Source organism: Lithobates pipiens, unplaced genomic scaffold (genome assembly GCF_037356315.1).
Source record: "Lithobates pipiens isolate NorthernLeopardFrog02 unplaced genomic scaffold, aLitPip1_a1.2 Scaffold_23, whole genome shotgun sequence".
Classification (NCBI taxonomy): Eukaryota; Metazoa; Chordata; class Amphibia; order Anura; family Ranidae; genus Lithobates; species Lithobates pipiens.
This window is the reverse complement of record NW_027507785.1, coordinates 265,784,786-265,808,741: the sequence shown is the minus strand read 5'-3', so window position 1 is coordinate 265,808,741 and position 23,956 is coordinate 265,784,786. Positions and strand designations below refer to the sequence as shown.

The following is a 23,956-nucleotide window of genomic DNA, read 5'->3' as shown; positions in this document are numbered from 1 at the left end:
ATGTTTCTGTTATTTTGTAATAAATACTGATTATACAAAAAAAAAAAAAGTCTGAATAGATTTTTTTTTTTTTTAAAAGAGTTTAGTGTTACTTTAAAATCCTATTCCTTTGGCCTTCTATGTCCCATTGGGGAGATACCCCTTTCACACTGGTGCGCTTTTCAGGCATGTGAAAATTGCCTCTCAAGCCACCCCAGGGTGAAAGCCTGAGTGCTCTCACACTGGGCGGTGCGCTTGCAGGACAGGGGAAAAAAAAAAAAAAATCCTGCAAGCAGCATCTTTGGTGTATGCACCACTCCTCCAGCAACCCTGCCCTTGAAACTAATGGGCAGTGCCGCAAAACAGGCGTCACCATTAACCCTTTCCTTGGCCCACTAGTGGCCTAAAAAGCACCACTAACAGACCCACTGCCCCAGTGTGAAAGGGTCTTACTTTCTGTCTCAAGACACAATAATAATGTAAAAAGGGAATTTTATCAAAAAACGGTAAGGACAATCCTCAGTTGTCACTGCAAGAAGGGTCCGAGATGATTAAAAGTTTTCGAGACGAGTTCTAACTCAAATGGTGCTGTTGCCAATAACAACCAATCAGCATTTGTTTTTAAAACCACACAGCTTAGAAAATGAAACATTTTAAAGTGTAGCTAAACCTAAAACCAAAAATGTAACATATTGCAGATTACTAGTCCTTGGTGTGGTGGCTGCATTCATTTTATTTTTTTCAAACTTCTTTTGCTTTATTTCTACCTTCTAACCCTGCAATAACACTTCCTGTACCTGGGTGGCTACGTCACTCCACCGTATCTATAGAGAGAGCCACGTTTGTCACCTTAGGACGCCAAACACATCCCTACCTCTTTATCGCCATTACATGGGGCACGTGACAATTGGTGGTTTACAAAAGATACTGTAGCTAAGTAAAAGGATATTCTTCAACGCAGTCCAGAAGAAGTGACAAGGAAATCACATTTCTGGCAAAATCAACAGGTATTTTCCTCATTTGCAATAAAGGATAAATTCCCCTTTTGAAACAGGTTACATCAATATTTAGGGTGAAAAATGTAACATGTTTTCAAGCAGCTGCAGCCTCTCCCTGTGACAAAGAACAGAGGATGTTCTCCCCGCACTCACTGTCACTATTTGTGAGAAAAATAAAAAAAATAAAAAATAAAAAAAACCAACACGTGGTCCACACTGCTGTGTAATTCACAGTTTTTTGCAAATGTACAAACTACAACTACCGTCAGCCTGTGCGAGTGGACTACAAAAGGTTGCTGATGAGCAGACCCGTAGTTCATTAAAATATGCAGGTAAGGGCTGAAAGCTGCAGGGCTTGTCTGCAGGAGTCTGGCATTGCACCCCTGTTCCATTGATCATAGGGTGCAATGCTTTCCATGCTCCTTGGGGGAAAAAAAAAAGGATTTTCCTGCAAAGATATATGCATTTATTAATTTTTCCCCAAAAGGTGAACATATCCTTTGTTTGTTCTTGGGTTTGGTGTTTTTTTTTTTTTTTTTTTTTAAAGCTAATCGAGGAAGAACTCTGTCTCAACTGGAGTGCAGTCACTTTGCCTTCAATGAGATCCCCAGCTAGGACCAATCACCAGTAAGGATTGAGCCAGGCATCTTTGGTCACTTCCCAGCGGTCTTTTTGCAAGTTTTTGCACACATTTCAAGTTTGAGTTTTTTGGGGGTTTTTTCCAGCCAACGTAAAGCTAGTTTTTCAGGTCTTCCCATTGAAGTCAAATGGGGCCAACTCTGCCCCCCAAACTAGAGTATTTTCCCTAATGGTCTTTTAGGACAGCTACTTCAGAGATTATTGGTTCTGAATTCAAAACAGGAGACACAACCCTAAAAGAAAAAGCCCCTCTACCTGCACATCCTCATTTTTATTGTGTCTCTATCCAGGAGTAAACATTGTAACATTGTTCTGTTTGGGCCTGGTGATGGTTGTTGACCCCCCCCCCCAGGCTACTCAGGTCCTAGTCTCTAACCTGTGTTCTGCTTTAAGGGTTGCCCCTTCTGCCAAGCAGGACCTTGTCCCCCTCAAAGTGTTGGGGTAATTTTCTGACCGTGTGTACGGGCCTAAAGCCTTTCCACTGCCCTGTACTCAACCATGCTATGCAGCAGCACCAGTCTCAATGCACTTCAACCAGGAATGCTGAGGAGGATGCTAAGGGGATGGTTATACAAGAGCAAGATTTAGCCCTTTCCCAGCTACTATATCTTTCCCATTTTAGATAAGCTTAGCCCATATTGGGCTTTGTTTGCCCCTCCTTTTTAGACTAACTTAGTGAAACTCTAGACAGAATGAGATGACTTGGTTTTCACTTCTTCAGATCTGTTATCTCAGACCCAAGGACACTTCCGGGTACGTGATGACTTAACTGCATGTAGCTCCACCCTACACATTAAAGGCCCCAAAGACGTAATTTCTAACGAAACACTAGGGAGCAGTGATATGACGTGACATCACGCACATGAAAGTGTTGCCGGATATAAGTTTATACTGCGCAGAGCTATTGATATTTTATACTTTTATGAGTGCACTTATCTTATAGTAATAAATGGCTTATTTGGAATTCCCCCTATATATAGTATCTGGTCTCCTTTCTTTTTACTTTAACATTGGTCCATGTGTCAGATGACTATAGATGAATTTGCAATACTGGTGCTTCTTATCCTCTTGGCTGGCATTTTTACCATGGAAGCCTGATCCTGCCCAGTAGTGGTTCCGGTAAAAACGTATACAACTTATCCATAACTTGAGAGCAAAACATTTCTGGTAAGCCTTCCGCTGTGATTATACAGTGGTGTATATTTACGTTGCATGGGAATCCCTACTTTTTCTTCTGGATTTTTTGGTCATAATTTCCCTTTGATTCAACTATGCTGACTTTTTTCACTTGCCTTATTAATGTATACGGAGTGCATTTTAATATAGTTACTGGTTTTGCTTTAATCACACATTGTAAAATTTGAGGTCTATTGATTGGCTAATTAGCACAGAACAGTAGGTGAAAAAAATAAAAATACATGTTTTCAGGCAACCTGAGCCTGTTAATATAAATGTTATTCTGGGTTACAGACACAATCGAATAAGAATGTTCCTTACAGGAGAAGATTCCCAAATTAGTCTCCTTGATGGGGAAGATCAAGACTCTTTTTGTAGGTAACAGTCAGGTTATGCAGACTTTAGGTCCAATGATGGCAGCCATTCCAGGAGTAGTGTGGACCCAGCTTTATTCCAGAAGGCCGCAAAGTTTTCTGGTGGTTTCAGTTAACCAAGCCGTCCAAAGTACAAAGACAGTCTTGCCATAGGAAAAAGAATACTACATCAATAGGAGACTCTCTCATGTGAAAAACAGTGTCCAACATCCTTAGTAGCTGTACATGGGGGGGAAGGGGGGGGGGGGGGGTGCGGTCAGCACAGGATGGGACTGACAAGCACGGGAGGCTGTGAGGAATGGGTCATCACACAAAATATGAGAATTGGACCTCCACTGGAAGAAAATTTTACTAACTTGACCGCTATGAATTTTAATTCAGTACCCCCAAATTAGAGGAACGATCCTTTCCACATACAGAATAGCACAGGTCATCACACTCCAGCTAAGATAAAGGCTCATTTTACAAGATCTTTGGCAACTTAGTGTGCAATAAGTGCAGGAGCCTTTCTGGAAGACATCTTCAGAGCTACGGTATGGTCTACAAACTTTTTGCGAAGCATTACAAAAGTTAATTTGTTATCCAGCAAGACCTGACCTTCAGTTGACAATTTTAAATTTTACAGGCAGTTTCTCTCTCCCTAAGGTAGGATAAAGGTTTCTCGCTCATCTTCGGTAGCCATACTGGAAGATGACTTCGGAAATACTGTTACCAGCAAGTCTGGTTTTTACCCCTAAACAAGCTTCAAGCAAATGAGCATCATCGAAAATAAACGGTTTCAAGTGGCAAAAGATGAAGCTCTTCTGGTCAAACTTCAAATCATGTCTAAAAACCTTCCTTGTACTATACGAAATGAAAAAAGCAATTGGCTTGAGAAACACTTTAAATATTATGTGTGGGCAACACATTTTTAACCCTTTCACTGCCTGGCCCTGGGCTCCATTTTGTACACTACATTTTTGAAATTTTTCCTTTTTTATTTTTCACTTATAGCTTTCAAAGTTTGTAAAAGACCCCCCAAACTAGAGCCACGCAATTAATTGTCAAGAATCGTTATCGCGATCTTGACTAAAGTGTTTCACAATTCTTTCTATGCAAAGAATTCTCTCTGCTCTTCTGAAGCCACAGCCTTCAAAAGAAAGGAAGAGAAAAACTGGGCAGTCTGCCAAGAATCAAAACATTCTTTGTCAGTTGAACTGAACTATAAACATTGTAACAATTTGATGGAATAGACTGTGTGTAAATGAAAAAAAAAGTTTAACCACCTAAAGAGGGGTTCCACCCTAAAGTGGAACTTCCGCTCATCGGAACCCTCCCCCTCTCCGGTGTCACAGTTGGCACCTTTCACGGGGGGGGGGGGTTAGGTATTTGCACCCACTTCTGGGCATAGACTCTCACGGGAGTCTATGCCATTTCCTGTCCCGGTGCGCTGTCTACTGGGACACACAAGGGTCCCAGAGACAGCGCGGACCATTTTCAGTGAGCTGCGTGACTCGCGCATGCGCAGTAGGGAACCGGGAAGTGAAGCCGCACCGCTTCACTTCCCGATTCACTCACCGAGGATGCCGGCAGCAGTAGCCGAGAGATCGATCGACCTGGGCTGCCTACATCGCTGGATCCTGGGACAGGCGACTGTCCATTTATTAAAAAGTCAGCAGCTGTAGTATGTATAGCTGCTGGCTTTTAATATTTTTGTTTCCAGTGGAAGCCCTCTAACTACTTCCCACCCGGCCAATGTACATATACGGCCGGGTGGGAGCTCTCTACTTCTGAGTGGACGTTCCTGAATGTCCATCAGAAGTAGGGAGGGGATCGCACACACGCCCGCGCAGCGGCGGGATCCTTATGCGCCCGTGTCACCCAGACACGGCGCATCTCGGATCGGCAGGAGGGTTCCGATTGGCCCTCCTGATCACATGACGGCCGTGTCCAATCACGGCTGTCATGTGATGTAAACAAACAGCCGGTTGCTAGGCAATCGGCTCCTCCTCTCCTCCCACGGAAGTCATTGCTGAGGAGAGCAGATTGCTGCAGCCGGCTGGTGATCAGTGGGTCATGTAGCAGAATAAATTTTGGCTTAAATTTATGCCAAAATTAGATTTTATTGGATTTCTTTTAAAAAATAGAAAGAAGAAAATGTTTTTTTTTTTCCAAATTTCCGCTCTTTTTTCGCTTATATCACAAAAAATAAAAAACGGAGTCGTTAATAAATAACACCAAAATAAAGCTCTATTTGTGCAAACAAATTATTAACAATTTAATCTGGGTACAGCGTAGCATGACAGTGCAATTGTCATTGAAATTGCAAGAGCGATGAAAGCTGAAAATTGGGCTGGGAAGGAAGGGGGCGAAAGTGCCCCGTATTGTAGTGGTTAAACGCTAAACCTTTTTCTGACATTTGTTGGTTTCAAGTTAAAGTCTTTTTTGCTAGAAAATGATTCTATAAATATTTTTTTAGTAGACACCTTAGAGAATAAAATGGTGGTTTTTGCAATATTTTATGTCACACTGTATTTGCGCAGCAGTCTTTCAAATAAATTTTTTTTTTTTTTTTAAATGAATAAAGTAAACACCACAAAAACTAACCAATAAAGTTAGCCCATTTATTTAATTTTTTTTGTATAATGTGAAAGATTTTACGTTGCAAGAATCGTGATCTTTTTATTCTAAAGCAAAAAAATTGTGATTCGTATTTTGGTCAGAATTGTGCAGCTCTACCCCAAACCATATATTTTCTGAAATATAGAATACGTAGAATAAAAAGAAGGTACTACTGATTGGATAAACTTTTGCACAAATATCTTAGCAAACAATATTTTTGCTAAAAATCCAATAAAATCACGATTAGCAGATAAATACACAGCAAATTTTACAAAATGCCTACTAAATATAAAAGCTTAACCTGTATTAAAGTAAATAACAAATATTTGTAATTTTTACATTGAGCCTTTTTGCAAAATGGTGACAATCAAACGTACACAAAAATGTAAATATCCAAAGTTTCTCAAAAAAAACCTGAAGGTTTTCATTTTTCCCTTACAGCTTTCAGAATTTGTGAAATACCCCCAAAACCATATATTTTCTGAAAGCATATGACCTCTAGAATAAAAAAAAAGGCGCTACTGATTTTTTATTTTTTTTGACCCAGCAGCATTTGCGCAAATGTTTATCAAACCAATATATTTGCAAAAAAAAAAAAAAATACATTAAAAACCATTAGTAGCAGATAAAAAAAAAACTGTTAATTTTACCAAATTCCTGCTAAAGCCCTGCTAAATATAACAGCTTAACATGTATGGAGTTAATAAATAAATATTTGTAAATTTTTTAAATTGTGCCTTTTTGCAAAATGGTAAAAATCAAAGTACCGTATATACTCGAGTATAAGCCGAGTTTTTCAGTCCACTTTTTGGGCTGAAAAAAGCCGCCTCGGCTTATACTCGAGTCACTGAAAATTTGCCCGAGCTGGAGGAGAAAAAGGGGCGGGGCCATGTCCCTGGCTGACGCTCGTGAATGGCCTGTCAGTTTGCCGGTCAGCACAATCCCCTCCTCTTTCAATTCCCTTCGTTATAGTTTTTTTTTTTTCCTCGGTGTGCTCTATGGCTGCAGCGGGGAGGGGACTCTTTCCTCTGTTTCGGGCGCGGAGGAATACAGCCTCTGCACCCGCTCCGCAGACCGCACATCGTTACTGCAGTGGGGGGACTCTTTCTTTTATTTCGGGCGCGGCGGAATACGATACATCTCTGCACGCGCTCCGCACACCGCACAGTATTAGCATAGGATACTGTGTGCTGCGGAGTGATATGCCCAATCCTCTCTCTCTCTCTCTCTCTCTACACACGACTACCATAGAAAGAAGCAGAGAGAGCAGGGGCCGGGCAATCCAGTCTATGGAAGTTAAGGTGAGGTGAATTCACGAGGCATAAATTATGGAATAAAAAAAACCTGCTTTTGTGTCATACTGTAGATTAGAATCCTGTAATTTTTTTGTAATTGTTTTTTTAAAATCTTTAAAAAAAAATTTAAAATCTTAAGCAATTTTGTACGGTACTTAAAGGCTGGGTTCACACTGCAGAGGTTACGAGAACCGGATGCGATTCGCACTGCACTGCAGTGCAAATCACATGCGGTCTCTGTGCGATGCGAGTTCAGCCATACAGATAGTATGGCTGAATTGGCATCGCACGTGGCCCAAACTCGCACAGGACCCTTTTTTTGGTCCGCAGCAGAATCGGATCGCATGGGTGTTCACACCATGCGATCCGATTCCTGTCCGAGTTTGCAGATTGCACTGCGATATGCGAACTGATCTGGGGGTGTCATTAACATTTCATTGACACTCCCAGCAGTTCGCATAGGGCAGTGTGAAGTGCCGCTGGGAGGTATGCGATGCGGGAACCCGCCGCGGATTTGCGGCATTCCCGCATCGCTGCAGTGTGAACCCAGCCTTTTTAAACATAATTTTAATAATTGCACTTTAGGCTGGGTTCACACTGCAGCGGGAACGCCGTGAATCCGCAGTGTTTTCCCGCATCGCATACCTCCCAGCGGCACTTCACACTGCCCTATGCGAACTGCTGGGAGTGTCAGTGAAATGTTAATGACACCTCCAGATCAGTTCGCATATCGCAGTGCGATCTGCAAACTCGGACAGGAATCGGATCGCATGGTGTGAACACCCATGCGATCCAATTCTGCTGCGGACCAAAAAAGGGTCCTGTGTGGGTTTGGGCCGAATGGGATGCGAATTCCGCCATACTATCTGTATGGCTGAACTCGCATCGCACAGAGACCGCATGTGATTTGCACTGCAGTGCGGTGCGAATCACATCCGGTTCTCGTAGCCGCAGCAGTGTGAACCCAGCCTAAATGAATTCTAGCAACAAAACACAAAAGAATACCCATTTTTTTTTTTTTTGTTACGGTAAATATAAAAGATGTTGCACCGAGTAAATAGATACGATACCAAACATACCGTACCATGCTTTAAAACGATGCCCACCTGTGGAATGGCAGCACACTACGGTAAATTTATATTATCCATAGACGGCGCTTTAAAAGCCTTTAGCCTGGGTTCACACTGCAGCGATGCGGGAACGCCGGGGTCTGGGGAGGGGCAATGGGTGGGGCCAGGGTGGAGCTGAAGGGGGCCCCGTCAGGTAGGCTGTACGGGGCCCCATGATTCTATCAGCGGCCCTGTCCGTGGACATCATCATCATCATCATCATCACAGCGGGACATCAGCATCATGAGGTGAGTGAAAAATCACAATGGCTACTGTATATTTAATGGGCAGGCTGTATACCGGTATGTGTCTAATGTGTTATCCAGAGCATTATTACAATGGCTTCTGTATATTTATTGGGCAGGCTGTATACCGGTATGTGTCTAATGTGTTATCCAGAGCATTATTACAATGGCTACTGTATATTTATTGGGCAGGCTGTATACCGGTATGTGTCTAATGTGTTATCCAGAGCATTATTACAATGGCTACTGTATATTTATTGGGCAGGCTGTATACCGGTATGTGTCTAATGTGTTATCCAGAGCATTATTACAATGGCTACTGTATATTTATTGGGCAGGCTGTATACCGGTATGTGTCTAATGTGTTATCCAGAGCATTATTACAATGGCTACTGTATATTTAATGGACACAGGCAGGCTGTACGGTATATTTAATGGACACAGGCAGGCTGTACGGTATATTTAATGGACACAGGCAGGCTGGACGGTATATTTAATGGACACAGGCAGGCTGTACGGTATATTTAATGGACACAGGCAGGCTGGACGGTATATTTAATGGACACAGGCAGGCTGGACGGTATATTTAATGGACACAGGCAGGCTGTACTGTATATTTAATGGGCACAGGCAGGACACTGGTAGAATGTACGGTATATTATGAGCCCTAACACAGGCTGCTCTATGCAAACAGTCATGTCATCACTTTCTGTAATATCAGCCTGCATTAGGCCTCAAAAAGGTACCCGAACAAGTCTTTTTTTTTTTTATCCTGTTAGAAATGGATCCCAATACTTCTACCGGTAATCCTGGACCAAAAGAAAAACGCAGGTCATTCGAAGCTGGTTTCAAACTTAAGGTTGTGTCAAGAGCAGAAGAAAGCAATAACAGTATTGCAAGTAGGGAATTTTGTGTTGATGAAAAACAAGTGAGGGAATGGCGGAAAAAGAAAGCTGACTTGGAAAAGATTCCAAAGGCAAAAAAAGCTCAACGTGGTTTAACAACTTCATATGGGGCTCTAGAGACTGAATTGCATAAATGGGTTATGGAGTGTCGTCAAAATGGTTACTGCGTAACACGCATGGGAATTCGCTTACGTGCCCTTCAGATGGCTAAAGATGACAAATTAAAAGCGCCAGGCATTGAAAAATTTGTTGCGTCAGCAGGATGGTGTACCCGCTTCATGAATAGGTTTGGCCTATGTTTGCGGCAAAGAACAAAGATTTCACAGAAGTTGCCAAAAGACCTTGATGAAAAAGTGATATCATTCCATTCATTCATCATAAAACAAAGAAGGATCCATAACTATGACCTGGGAGATATTGGAAATATGGATGAAACACCTATGACCTTTGATCTTCCAAGCAACAGAACTGTGGCAACTTTGGGAGACAAAACTATTTTTCTCAGAACCACAGGAAATGAAAAAAATCATTTCACAGTTGTTCTGTCATGTTTGGCTAATGGAACAAAGCTGCGGCCTGTCATTATTTTTAAAAGAAAGACCTTGCCTAAAAAGGTCAAATTCCCACCACGAATTACAGTGCGCGCACATGTTAAAGGCTGGATGGATGAAGACGGAACAAAAAAATGGCTGGAAGAAATTTGGAAAGAACGACCAGGAGCAGCCTTAAAGAAAAAAACATCATTGCTAGTTTGGGATATGTTCAGAGCCCACACATCTGATGGCATAAAAGAAATGGCAAAATCTTCTCAAGTTACTTTGGCCGTTATTCCAGGTGGGCTTACATCTGTATTGCAACCGCTAGATGTGTGTTTAAATAAACCTTTTAAAGACCGTGTGAGAAAGATGTGGCATGAATGGATGTCATCTGGTCAAGCCCGACTGACAAAAGGTGGAAATCTGATGAAGCCCGACATAGAATTGATAGCAAAGTGGGTTCGTGATGCATGGGAAGAGATTCCGGAGGACATGGTGCAACGCGCCTTCAAGAAATGTGGCATTAGTAATGCTATGGATGGCAGTGAAGACAGCGCTTTGTATGAGAACGACAGCAGTGATGGTGATGACTGCGAACTCAGTGATGATGACAATGTCTACGCTGATAATCTCACACCAGCTAATGCTGAAGCTCTGTTTGGACATACAGATGATGAGGAATCCAGTTTTGAAGGATTTTAACTCTTGTGTTTTAGCTTGGTTGCTGAATGAGCTAAGGTTTTTGTACTTTTAAAGTTATTGTTGATACCATATTGTTTTATTGACCCTCTTTTACACTTACAGAGATAGTTTACTGTTTTTCTTTGAAATAAATATTCAAAAACATTATTGGTATCTATTTTTATTTTTGAAATTTACCGGTAGCTGCTGCATTTCCCACCCTAGGCTTATACTCGAGTCAATAACTTTTTCCAGTTTTTTGTGGTAAAAGTAGGTGCCTCGGCTTATATTCGGGTCAGCCTATACTCGAGTATATCCAGTACCCAAAATCTCTCTAAATATCTGGGAGGTTTTAATTTTTCACTTACAGCTTTCAGAATTTGTAAAAGACCCCCAAAACCATACATTTTCTGAAAGCACATGGCCAGTAGAATAGAGAGAAGGTGCTACTGATTTCTGAGGCGCATGTTTATCGAATATTTTCACTAAATATACACTAAAATCATTAAGGCCCCTTTCACACTGGGGCATTTTTCAGGCGCTACAGCGCTAAAAATAGCGCCTGAAAAAATCTGGCAGGACGGTGAAAAAAGTCCTGCTAGCCACATCTTTGGGAGCGGTGTATTCACTGCACCTACCCATTGAAATCAATGGGGCAGCACGGCTATATCGCCGCTGCAGAGGCGCTTTGCGGGCGGTTTTAACCATTTTTCGGCCGTTAGCGGGGTTTAAAACCACCCCGCTAGCGGCCGCATACCGCCGATAAAACGACGCTGCTCCCCCCAGTGTGAAAGGGGCCTAATAGTGCACATAAAACACAACATAACTTAATGCCAAATTGCTACTAAAGCATCGATCACGTGGCATACTAAAGTGTATGCCTATGAAGGGCCATGTTTACCCACACAGGGATGCACAGGTGTTCCATGCATGCAATGGCTACACAGGTATCGCTGCTGTTCCCAACCAGACATCTGTGTGGGTACACGACCCTGAATGCAGAGAGTGTGAGCTCAGGGACATGCATGCGGACCTACATGGATGTAAAATTGAGAGCAACGGCTCTGTTCGTGCAGGTGCTACATCCCAAAAGACATCAATTTGATGGCCTGCAAAGATGCATGGAAGACCTGTGCGTCCCCGTAAAGGTACGCTGTGTATGCTCTGTGTGAACAAGGCCTTAGGCCCCTTTCACACAAGCCGATCGATCGGGCCTGCCTGTCTGTTTTTGAGGCGGGCCCAATTGGACCACCTATTGTTCTCTATAGAGTTTTTTTTCCTTCAAGCCACATGATTAGAGTCTGAGGCTCTAATAAGCTTGAAAAGGTCGGACTTGGGGCGCAGAGCATTGCACCCCAAACCCACCCACTTGTGACAATAGCGAATTAATATTCGCTATTGTATTCCAGCCTCTTCTCCTGGCCAATCAGGATGGATCGGGTTGGCAGGGAGGAGAGGCCATAGAGGGGTGGGGTGCGTCACCGGGGAGGGGTGAGTGCATGAGTGATATGGGTTTTTTTTTGGGGGGGGGGGTATGGTCTTTGGTGAGATAGAGGTCTAAACAGACCCCTATATTTTTGGGAGAGAAAGGGACTGAAGATAGTCCCTTTCTCTGTAGCACCTTACATGAATGCATAGAATCTGTATAGGGGGGCAGGGAAGCAGCAGCTTAGGTAGTGGGGCGATCACATTAGGGGATAATAACTCTGATCAGCGGGTTGTAATTTGCTGATCAGTTATAGAATTGTTCAGCAGAGTCTGCTAAACAATCTTGATATACGCTTATGGTCATTGAAGCGACCATAAGCGAGGGGGGGGGGGCGGGGGGAGATGAGGTCCACTTGTGGGAACTTCTGTAGGTCCATACGGTGTACGGACTTGGCAGTGAAAGGGTTAAGGGGATAACAGTATGCTATATAAACATTTATACACATATAGGAACACCACATTAATCCAAGAATCAGCAGACAATGGGAGGAAACTGGTCACAAAAAACATGGGCTGCCTTTGCTGATCCACATCTGAAAATGCTATCTGTTTGGCTGTGAAGCCAGTCCTCTGGTATAAACACTTGGATTTGATGTCCTGTTATAAGCAGCCATTTCTCAGAACTAAAAAGGAGTTGTAAAGGCAGAAGGTTTTTTTATCTTAATGCATTCTATGCATTAAGATAAAAAACCTGTGTGTAGCAACCTCCCCAGCAACACCTAATAACTTACCTGAGCCCTTTCTCTCTCCAGTGATGTCCACAGATGTCTAAGCTGTCTGGGACACTCCTCCTGATTGGCTGAGACACAGCAGCGGTGCTACTGGCCCCTGCGGCTGTCAAAGTCAGTCAGTGGCGAAAGAAGGTGGGGGGGGGGGGGGGGGTGTCAGGGCTCCTTGTCTGAATAGACACAAGGAGCTATGACTCAGCTCCAGTGCCCCCATAGGAAGCTGCCGACTGTGGGGGCACTCTATAGGGAGGGATCAGGAGCAGCAAAAATGGACCCAAGAAGAGGAGGATCCAAGGTGCTCTGAGCAAAGCCACTGCAGCAAAGGCGGGAAATAGAACAGTTTTTTTTTTTTTTCTTGTTTTGTGAGACTTTACAATCGCCTAAGTCTCCATACTGGCCAAAATGCCCTCTGGAGAGCAATCCAAGCATGAATGTGCACGTGCAGAGGAGCTCTAAAGCGGAGTTGACAGTTAGATGCTCCAATGATAACTGCCCAGACACCAGGACAAGTGTCCATACCAACAAATACTAGGAAGTATATCAAGCAATGAATCTGACATTTAACAATTAGGCCTCATTCTCACTTACAATATGAATGGAGCCATTTGCAACTACCTGCAGGAGACTGCCGGAATTCCTGCAAACAGGTGCTGACAGGAAGCCCCATTCAAGGCAACACAGGGCTGGAAATGCCTGCAGCTGTGGGGCTTCGCATGCAACCATGTGGAGATTACCTGCAGATGATCAGCCCTGGATGCAGTCAGTCTCTGCTGTCAGGCTCCCATTACTCTGAATGAGGTTTCCCATCTGCACCTATTTGCAGAGATCCCCACTGAGTCTCCTGTGGACAATCACAAGCTGCCCCATTTGCAAGTGTGAATGGAGCCTTACAGCAGATGAATCTTCCTAGTGCCAGTGTTTTAAATGACAGTGATTGATTCACCACCTGCGAACGTTCAATAAAAGACACAAACACAACTTTATAAAACTTGCCCCTATGGGTTAGAAGAATGAACACACTACAGAATAACATTGAGCAGTATACAAAATTAGCATGTGGCTGGCCAGACTATGTATTAGAGTACTGAACAAAAGATATATACTTTTTTAAAGAACGATACAAAAAAAAAAAAAAAAAAAAACACACAAAACACACTATATATTATGGTGGTTCAGAAGCATATTAGAAAATAGGACCCGATACAGACAGGTGGTAAGTATGCTATATATTACAGCACTGAAAACACTCTAAATCACAAAGTAAGAGCGGTACAGAGCAGGAGGCCATACAGGCGTGAGGTTAATACTTACTATACATCATGAAACTGAAAGCAGTATTAAACCCAAAAACTATTGTAAGTTAGTTCAGATGTGGCAGCTACATTAGGTATTTTTTTATTCCTTCATTTTCAACTACTGATCCAGCTAGCCTGTTATGTTTTTCACATTCCTTTAACCGACCAAGCTGTCCAGCAAAAGTGTCTGTTAGAGGGTTGACACACTGAAAGGGGCGCTTACAGTGATCAACTTTTAGCCATCTATGTAAAACCTTTAGTGTGTCAGGCTAGAGTTCACCACTTTACTTTGTTAGTCAAGTAGTGCATCTTAAGCCCCATACCACCTCTCGGGGGAGGTGGTCACCATCTCGGTGTATTTGAGTTATGAGTTCTTTGTTGTAAGGGGTGGATGTCAATTCCATCCACGGGGTCCAGGTTAGAGTAAATAAACTTCTTTTACATTGTCATTATGGGGTATTGCTTGTAGAATTTTGAGGGAAATAATGAATTTAATCTATTTTGGAATAAGGCTGTAGCATAACAAACTGTGGAAAAAGTGAGGCGCTGTGAAAACTTTCCGGATGCACTGCATATAGTGTGTTCAGTTGTATAATACAGGTATACTAAGCACCAACCTCCATAGCTATGTTGCTTCCTATTTTATAGTGTGCTGCTCAATTAGCATCATTCATCTTGGGGTGTCTCCACTCTGGATGAAGGAACAATTGAGACACATTTTGACAGCAGCTTTGTTAGTCTGGGGAGAGAGGGTAGCTTTAAGCCCCATACACACTATCAGATTTTCTGCTGATTTTTTTCCTTCAGATTTACCAAAACCATGTAGTGCAAGGGTCTGCCTGATTGCACACACATTGAAACTCCTAAGGTTTGACCTCATATTATATGGTTTTGGTAAATTTGAAGACAAAAATCTGCAGAAAATCTGATAGTGTGTATGGGGCTTAAGGCTGCTTTCACACTGCTTTCAAGCATTTTAGCACTAGAAATAGCCTCTAACGCCTGAAAACCGCCTCCCCCATTCATTTCAGTGTGACATCCTGAAAAGTCCTGCAAGCAGCATCTTTGGGGCGGTTTGGGAGTTTTATATACATGAAGGGATCAGACAATTATCGGTGTATCGGAAATGAATGCGCACCACTGCCGAAGTGCCTCTGCAACGCCACTTTTAACCCTTCCTTCGTCGCTAGCAGCGGTTAAAAGCGCATCGCTAGCGGCTGAAAAGCACGGCTAAAACTAGCGCCGCTTTACCGCTAATGCAGTGTGGCTACAGTGTGAAAGTAGCCTTAACAGTGCATGTCAGAGCACAAACCAAGCCATGAAGTCCAAGGGTATAGACAATTTTTTGCAGCATTGAAGGTCCCAATGACCACAGTGGCCTCCATCATCCGTACATGGAGGAAGTTTGGAACCACCAGGACCTAGAGCGGGCCGCCTGGCCAAGCAGGGCTATCAAAGGAGAAGGGCCTTAGTCGGGGAGGTGACCAAGAACCTGGAGGTCACTCAGACAGAGCTCCAGCATTTCTTTGTGGAGAGAGCAGAACCTTCTAGAACAGTGGTTCTGAACTCCTGTGCTCAGGACCCACTAACAGACCAGATTTGCAAGATAACTGAAATATCACAGGTGACATAATTTGCTGCTCAGTGATTGCAGTATTCTAGTCTGCATCTCCCCAAGGTAATACTTAAAATCTGGCCTGTTAGCGAGTCCCGAGGACAGGAGCTGAGAACCACTGTTCTAGAAGAACAACCATTTCTGCAGCACTCCAACAATCAGGCCTGTATGGTAGAGTGGCCAGACAGAAGCCACTCCTCAGTAAAAGGGCAGATGACAACCTGCCAGGAGTTTGCCAAAAAGGCACCTGAAGGCCTCAAACCATGAGAAACAAAATGCTCTGGTCCGATGAAACAAAGATTGAACTCTTTGGCTTGAACGGCAAGCATCATGTCTGAAGGAAGCCAGTCACCGCTCATCACCTGGCCAATACTATTCATACAGTGATGCATGGTGGTGGCAGCATCATGCTGTGGGGATATTGTTCAGTGGCAGGAACTGAGAGACTAGTCAGAATCGAGGGAAAGATGAATGAAAAATGTACAGAGACATCATTGATGAAAACCTGCTTCAGATCGCTCTGGACCTCAAACTGGGGCGAAGATTCATCTTCCAACATAACGAACCAAAGCACACAGGCAAGAAATCAAAGGAGTGGCTACGGGACAATCCTGTAAAATGTTTTTGAGTGGCCCAGACTTTAACCCAATTGAACATCCCTGCAGAGATCTGAAAATGGCTGTGCACCGACGTTCCCCATCCAACCTGATGAATCTTGAGAGGTCATGCAAAGAAGAAAACTGCCCAAAAATAGGTGTGCCAAGCTTGCGGCATCATACACAAAAAGACTCGAGGCTGTAATTGGTGCCAAAAGGTGTTTTAACAAAGTATTGAACAAAGGCTATGAATACTTATATACATGTTATTCCCCCCCCCCCCTCTTTTTTTTTTTTAATAAATTTGCAAAGATTTCAAACAAACTTCTTTCACGTTGTCATTATGGGATATTGTATGTAGAATTTTGAAGGAAATTAATTTAATCAATTTTGAAATAAGGCTGTAACATAACAAAATGTGGAAAAAAAAAGTGAAGAGCTGTGAATACTTTCCGGATGCACTGTAGTTATGGTGGAGCCGCATGCTATGAATTAGGAGGGGAGGTACAATATAATAATGGATGAGAAGCACACTGTAATCGTTGAGGTGATGCACCTGTAATAGTGCATGCTTTCCATATGATAAATTATCACTGAACACACACTGTATATTACTGATGGTTGGGTGGGATACGTGCTTTATACCAGTGATAGGTGAAAGTATACTACAGGGCTCTGTCACACAGGTGCTGAATTTCAGTCCAGCCTTTAGCGTGCATCAGCACACCTATAGTATTAATGAGCTTTTCTAACCCTACCAGATTTTTTATTTATTTTTTATTTTTTTAAAAAGCTAATATAACTATTAGGGCAGTAAAACCATGCAGTTGCGCCACATTTTTACCGCTCCTCGACTGTTTTATCTTTAACTAGAAGGGCAGCAGCCGGGGATGTACACATGGCAGGGCCGTGAGGTTTCATTTTGTAGCAGGAATTAAACCCCTTGTTACATATGGCAGACACTGCCGCCTGCCAAATGCGACTTATTCAAGTTATTGGGGCTGCACTACAATTGCCCCACAGTAGGGGGTTAAAACAGATAGTCTGTCAAATGCTTTCTAAAGAGCAATTTGAACACAGATCACCCTTCAGAGAGCACCACAAGTGTAAGACTCCTTTTACGCTGGGGCTTCGGCCGTTTTAGCGCTAAAGTGCCACTCATTTTAGCAGTGCTTTAAAGCTGTTCAGGCGGCGCTTTTCGGTTGCTAGCGATGTGCTTTTTAACCCAAAAAAAAAAAAAGCCTGGCGTTACACACTTTTGATGGTTGCGGCCACCAAATCACGCTTCTGGAAGCCAAATGAAAATCTTCTGCAAAATACTGAAGTTTTAGCAGACGTTACCAACGAACGGACACACTACTTTCGCACAAATGACCAATTGGACTGTGACCCGGGGATCCTATGTGAAGCCCACAAGATGGTCATTAGGGGAACCATACGACACGTCACTCGAAAATTCACAGACCACAAGATCCCAAAGCCTGCATTCCCCTCTTATGGAAGAACAGCAAGCCACCCTCTAGTGGGACATGGCTGCGCAAAGTGGAAGACATCAAGAAACTAGAGGACTTGATCCTTACGGCCCAAAATAAACAAGAGAAGCACTCCAAGGTGTGGAGGCTATGGAACATGCTTCTTATTGGACGAAGGAGTGGCACTGCTCGGATGATAACTGACCAATCGCCACAAGATACATTCACATTACTGCTGAGTGTAAATTCAACCTCACCGAATCTCCAGTCCACTTTATCCACCAACCTCCAATCCCATTTATCACCACACTCTCCACCCTCCCCTCTCGAGTACTCACACCCCCCCCCCCCCTTCTCGACTAGAACTTCTTACCCTCTCTAGAACTCGGTTCTTCTGTTCTGGAGCTCTCTTACTATTTCCTCCCCTTTATATAAGTGGGGGTGCACTTGATCGGCCTAGGCTGTATTGCGCTATTCACATGGCTAGACATAAAAAGACCCAGATAGGGACTCACACCTTCGTTAAGACATTATCAGATGTATAATTGTGGTTTACTCTATGCGCTGAAATGATGAGCTCCAGAAGTATATGTAAAAGTTAAACCAATGTCACACTTCTTCCCTTTTTGTATGTCACGGCTGTAACTGGTCATTGCCTTTTGTGTGCTCTACAATAATAAAATTTATACTTGGGGGGAGGGGGAGGCCCATGTTGCCACGCTTTCGAAGCGCTGCCCATTAATTTAAATGGGCAGGGAGTTTTGGAAGCGCTTTATACAGAGCTCCCAAACCACCCCAAAGATGCTGCTTGCAGGACTTTTCTTAACGTTCCCGTTTCCCCCAGTGTGAAAAAGACACAGTAAAATGAACGGGAGGTGGTTTCCAGGCGCTATTTAGAGGCCATTTCTAGCGCTAAACCGCCTCAGTGTGAAAGGGGTCTAAATGAGCCCAGACTCTGTAGGCAGCGTTAGTTTTACCTTACTACAACATGAGGCAACACTAAGGCTGGATTCACATCTATGCATTTTTAGTGCTTTTTGCATTTTTCAGATTTGCACTACAGATCATGTTCCATAGGAAACCATGATAAATGGACTGTAGTGCAAATCTGCAAAATGCACTAAAGGCATTGGTGTGAAACCAGCCTTAGAGCCCTTTGACACTGGGGCATTTTTCAGGTGCTTTTGGACTAAAAAAAGAGCGCCTGAAAAAAAATAAAAGCTAGCGGTGCTTTACCGCGACTGTCCATCGAGACTCAGTGTGAAAGGCCTCTAAGGCTGGGGTATGTAAACCTCTATCCACTCCGTATTTTAACAATTCTGAGTGTTATTGATAGGCGGGTCAAGAAGCAGTACAAAATATAACCAAACCACCCATTTGCAACACTGGTTTGAAAGAGCCCTTGATTAAGAGGCAATATACTATAAATTGACATTTAAGCAATATACTAGGATCTAGATGTACATTCACCTGTGTGCCTGGCCTATAATGTGTTATCACTGAACACAATCTATAATGATCCTGTGATTCAGGAAGTGCTCTCAAACACCAGTGACTGTGAGTGCACCGTGTGCTGTGCATTGGGTGATCGTGGTGTAAGGTGGGCTGTTTGCTGATCACTGTTGTACTAGGCTCTTTGTGTATATTCTGTGTGTTGGACATTCAGTGTATGTCGGGCACTCAGTGTATATTCTCTGTATGTCGGGCGCTCAGTGTATATTCTCTGTATTGATATGAACTGTAATAAATAAATCCTTGTGAGCTGCTACAAATGAAATGTGAATCACTCACGCACTACACTCTCATATGCATGCGCTTTGCCAAAATATAAACAGTAATCTGTGCCGTGTGTCACTATTATCACAAATACATTAAACCAGTGTATAAAAAAACAAAACCACCAAATACATATTAAAACCAGTGTTCTACACTGTGCTCATTTTTATATCATATCACATAAAATAAAGTGAAAAAAACATAGGCCATGGAAAACATAGTCCATAAAAAGTTATGTATCTCCTTAAGCGATTACTAAATAGTTCAACTAAATAGTGCTCAAAGCAAATCTGGGAATAGTGCTCCCTCCACCAATGTGCCCCCATCTGGGATATATGACTGTATGTTTAAGTATGGTCAGATAAGGCTTGTGTCCCCTTTAGTGGGCTAGATAACTGGACTGAAGGATTCCACAGATACGTCTTATGCTAGTATCTAATCCCTGGATGTCATGATAGCTGCTCTCAAGCCAATAAATCGCCAAGGTTCAAACACCACTACATCAAGGGTGATGATAGCACCTCTAACCAATATGTAAAAGTGACAATTTAGTGGAGATATTTTAGCCCACTGAGGGGGATGCAAGCCTTAACTGACCATACTTAAAACGTACAGTCATATATCCCAGGTGGGGGCACATCTGGTGGAGGGAGCACAAGTCACAGATTTGCTTTGAGCACCATTTGGTTGCACTATTCAGGAATCACTTAAGGAGATACATAACTTTTGAATAACTTTTAATGGAATATGGTTTTTCACTTTCGTTTATTTGATTTAATGGCATAAATATGAGCAAGATATAGATCACTGCTTTTGGATATGTATTTGGTGGATTTGTTTTATACACACTGGTTTAATGTGTTTGTGATGATAATGAAGCACGGCACAGGTTACTGTTTATATATTCTCTCTATTGGGTGCTCAGTATATATTCTCTGTATATTGGGAGCTCCGGGTATACTCTCTATATATATTTGGTGCTAGGTGTATATTCTGTATATTGGGAGCTCCTTGTATATATTCTGTATATTGGGAACCCAATGTGTTCTGTATATTGGGTGCTCAGTGTATTTCCTCTGTATATCGGGTGCCCAGCGCATTTTGTATATCAGGAGCTCAGTGTATATTCTGTATATTGGATGCCCAGTGTATATTCTGTATATGGGGTGCTCAGTATATTTCCTCTGTATATTGTGTGCCCTGTGTATTCTGTTTATCAGGTGCCCAGTGTACACCCTCTGTATGATGGGTGCCCAGTGTACACCCTCTGTATGATGGGTGCCCAGTGTACACCCTCTGTATGATGGGTGCCCAGTGTACACCCTCTGTATGATGGGTGCCCAGTGTACACCCTCTGTATGATGGGTGCCCAGTGTACACCCTCTGTATGATGGGTGCCCAGTGTACACCCTCTGTATGATGGGTGCCCAGTGTACACCCTCTGTATGATGGGCGCCCAGTGTACACTCTCTGTATGATGGGCGCCCAGTGTACACTCTCTGTATGATGGGCGCCCAGTGTACACTCTCTGTATGATGGGCGCCCAGTGTACACTCTCTGTATGATGGGCGCCCAGTGTACACATTCTGCATATCGGGCGCCCAGTGTACACATTCTGCATATCGGGCGCCCAGTGTACACATTCTGCATATCGGGCGCCCAGTGTACACATTCTGCATATCGGGCGCCCAGTGTACACATTCTGCATATCGGGCGCCCAGTGTACACATTCTGCATATCGGGCACCCAGTGTACACATTCTGCATATCGGGCGCCCAGTGTACACATTCTGCATATCGGGCGCCCAGTGTACACATTCTGCATATCGGGCGCCCAGTGTACACATTCTGCATATCGGGCGCCCAGTGTACACATTCTGCATATCGGGCGCCCAGTGTACACATTCTGCATATCGGGCGCCCAGTGTACACATTCTGCATATCGGGCGCCCAGTGTACACATTCTGCATATCGGGCGCTCAGTATATACATTCTGCATATCGGGCGCTCAGTATATATTCTGTATATTGGGTGGTCGGGGGTACATCCTCTGTATTGGATGCTCGGTGTATATTGTGTGAGGTGATGAGTGTATAGTGTCTGTATACAAGGTGAGGTGATCAGTGCATAGTGTCTGTATATAATGCGAGGTGATCAGTGCAGTGTCTGTATATAATGCGAGGTGATCAGTGCATAGTGTCTGCATATAATGCGAGGTGATCAGTGCATAGTGTCTGTATATAATGCGAGGTGATCAGTGCATAGTGTCTGTATACTGTGTGAGGCGATGAGTGTATAGTCTCTGTATACTGTGTGAGGCGATGAGTGTATAGTCTCTGTATACTGTGCGAGGCGATGAGTGTATAGTCTCTGTATACTGTGCGAGGCGATGAGTGTATAGTGTCTGTATACTGTGCGAGGCGATGAGTGTATAGTGTCTGTATATTGTGCGAGGCGATGAGTGTATAGTGTCTGTATATTGTGCGAGGCGATGAGTGTATAGTGTCTGTATATTGTGCGAGGCGATGAGTGTATAGTGTCTGTATATTGTGCGAGGCGATGAGTGTATAGTGTCTGTATATTGTGTGAGGCGATGAGTGTATAGTGTCTGTATATTGTGTGAGGTGATCTCTGTATATTGTGTGAGGTGATCTCTGTATATTGTGTGAGGTGATCTCTGTATATTGTGTGAGGTGATCTCTGTATATTGTGTGAGGTGATCTCTGTATATTGTGTGAGGTGATCTCTGTATATTGTGTGAGGTGATCTCTGTATATTGTGTGAGGTGATCTCTGTATAGTGTCTGTATATTGTGTGAGGTGATCTCTGTATAGTGTCTGTATATTGTGAGGTGATCTCTGTATAGTGTCTGTATATTGTGTGAGGTGATCTCTGTATAGTGTCTGTATATTGTGTGAGGTGATCTCTGTATATTGTGTGAGGTGAGGGGTGTATAGTGTCTGTATATTGTGTGAGGTGAGGGGTGTATAGTGTCTGTATATTGTGTGAGGTGAGGGGTGTATAGTGTCTGTATATTGTGTGAGGTGAGGGGTGTATAGTGTCTGTATATTGTGTGAGGTGAGGGGTGTATAGTGTCTGTATATTGTGTGAGGTGAGGGGTGTATAGTGTCTGTATATTGTGTGAGGTGATCTCTGTATAGTGTCTGTATATTGTGTGAGGTGATCTCTGTATAGTGTGCGAGGTTATCTCTGTATATTGTGAGGACTGTAGAGCACACATCAGGACCATGATGGTCCCCCGGCCTCCTCCTCCCCCCCGGTACAGCCCCGGCTCTCCTGACTCTACAATGTGACAGCTGACAGAGTGCCCTCACCGGAGATACTGCGCACACAGCAGGCTCATCCTCCTCCGGGGCTCTCTCAGTCCGTCTATATCCGCGCGGCTTCAATTTCTCGGCGCTCGTGACTCGGCCATCTTCTCCGGGCCCCCACCGCCTGTGAGCTTGGGGCCCCGGGCCTGCAACCCCCCCGTCCCCCTGACAACCAACCCCCCGGAGAGTCCCACTGAACGCTTTCCCCTCCGGAAATAGCTCTGCGAACGGTACTTCCGGCCTGTGCGTCCGCTATATCCCTCCGGCTGAAGCTTAGCAAGCGCACTCTGTAGCCACGCCTCCCTACCTGAGCGCGCTTGCGTAGATCGCACGGCCGTGGGAGTGACGTCAGGACAGGGTAGGCGGCAAGGTAGAGAGGAAGAGATGATTCGGTTCCTATAGTTACCAGGCCTCTACTGCTGAGCGGTCACCAAGGCAACGGTGTGCGACGGCGCTGGGCCTGCTTAGTGCGTCAGCGGCTGCCCTGTGCCGACCATGAGGTGGCTCTTATTTATGTGAATGTTGCTTCAAAGCAAGAAGTCGGCGTAATAGTTCTGAGAATATATGGCCATTCTATAACAATGCACTCATTTGTAGCCTATTGCTAAACTTTGAATGGGAACCTTGTGAGGGAAGTGGACTCCTGTAGGCCCCAGTGTACACTGTGGTCCGGTATTGCATGACATCTTGTATGAAGAGCACCTGTAATACACTAGAGTCTCCTACAATACAGCTGTGGGTCTTAAAGCATTTGTTACCTTAAAAAAAAAAGATCCTGTTCCTATAAAGCATGTTATCTTGTTAGCTTGTGTTGTGTAATTTTGTCCATCACCTGAAATACCTTTCTGATCCTGCCTGGCTATACCCCACCCTCTGTACACTGACCACGGTATAGCATGGCTGCTGAGGCCTGACACTGTGGTCAGTTTACGTGCCTCCATCATTCACAGCTCTTTTCTCTGTCCTCCCTCCCCTCCCTGCTTGTCAGCTCCTGACAGTGCCCACCCTCCGCTCCTTCTGATAACATAAGTTTTACTTTTTTTATACAATCCTCTTAGGTTTCTAATGTTAGGTGCTCCTGTGTACATGCTTTAAAGAAAAAACTGCAGTTTATACC

At 43.7% G+C, this 23,956-nt stretch overlaps 1 protein-coding gene across 5 annotated transcripts in view; it reads right to left on the bottom strand.

Moving 5' to 3' along the window:
* The window catches only part of SMG7 (SMG7 nonsense mediated mRNA decay factor), a 115,515-nt gene extending 92,474 nt beyond the window's left edge, over positions 1–23,041 (bottom strand). For 2 of the 5 annotated variants that reach the window (XM_077453132.1, XM_077453133.1), the window contains exon 1: positions 22,843–23,041. In XM_077453132.1, coding sequence (XP_077309258.1) covers positions 22,843–22,871 — 29 coding nt within the window. In that variant the 5' untranslated portion in view covers positions 22,872–23,041. The remainder of the gene's footprint in view (positions 1–22,842) is intronic. The other 3 variants (XM_077453134.1, XM_077453136.1, XM_077453137.1) reach the window with 2 other exon arrangements.
* Positions 23,042–23,956: the final 915 nt, after the last annotated feature.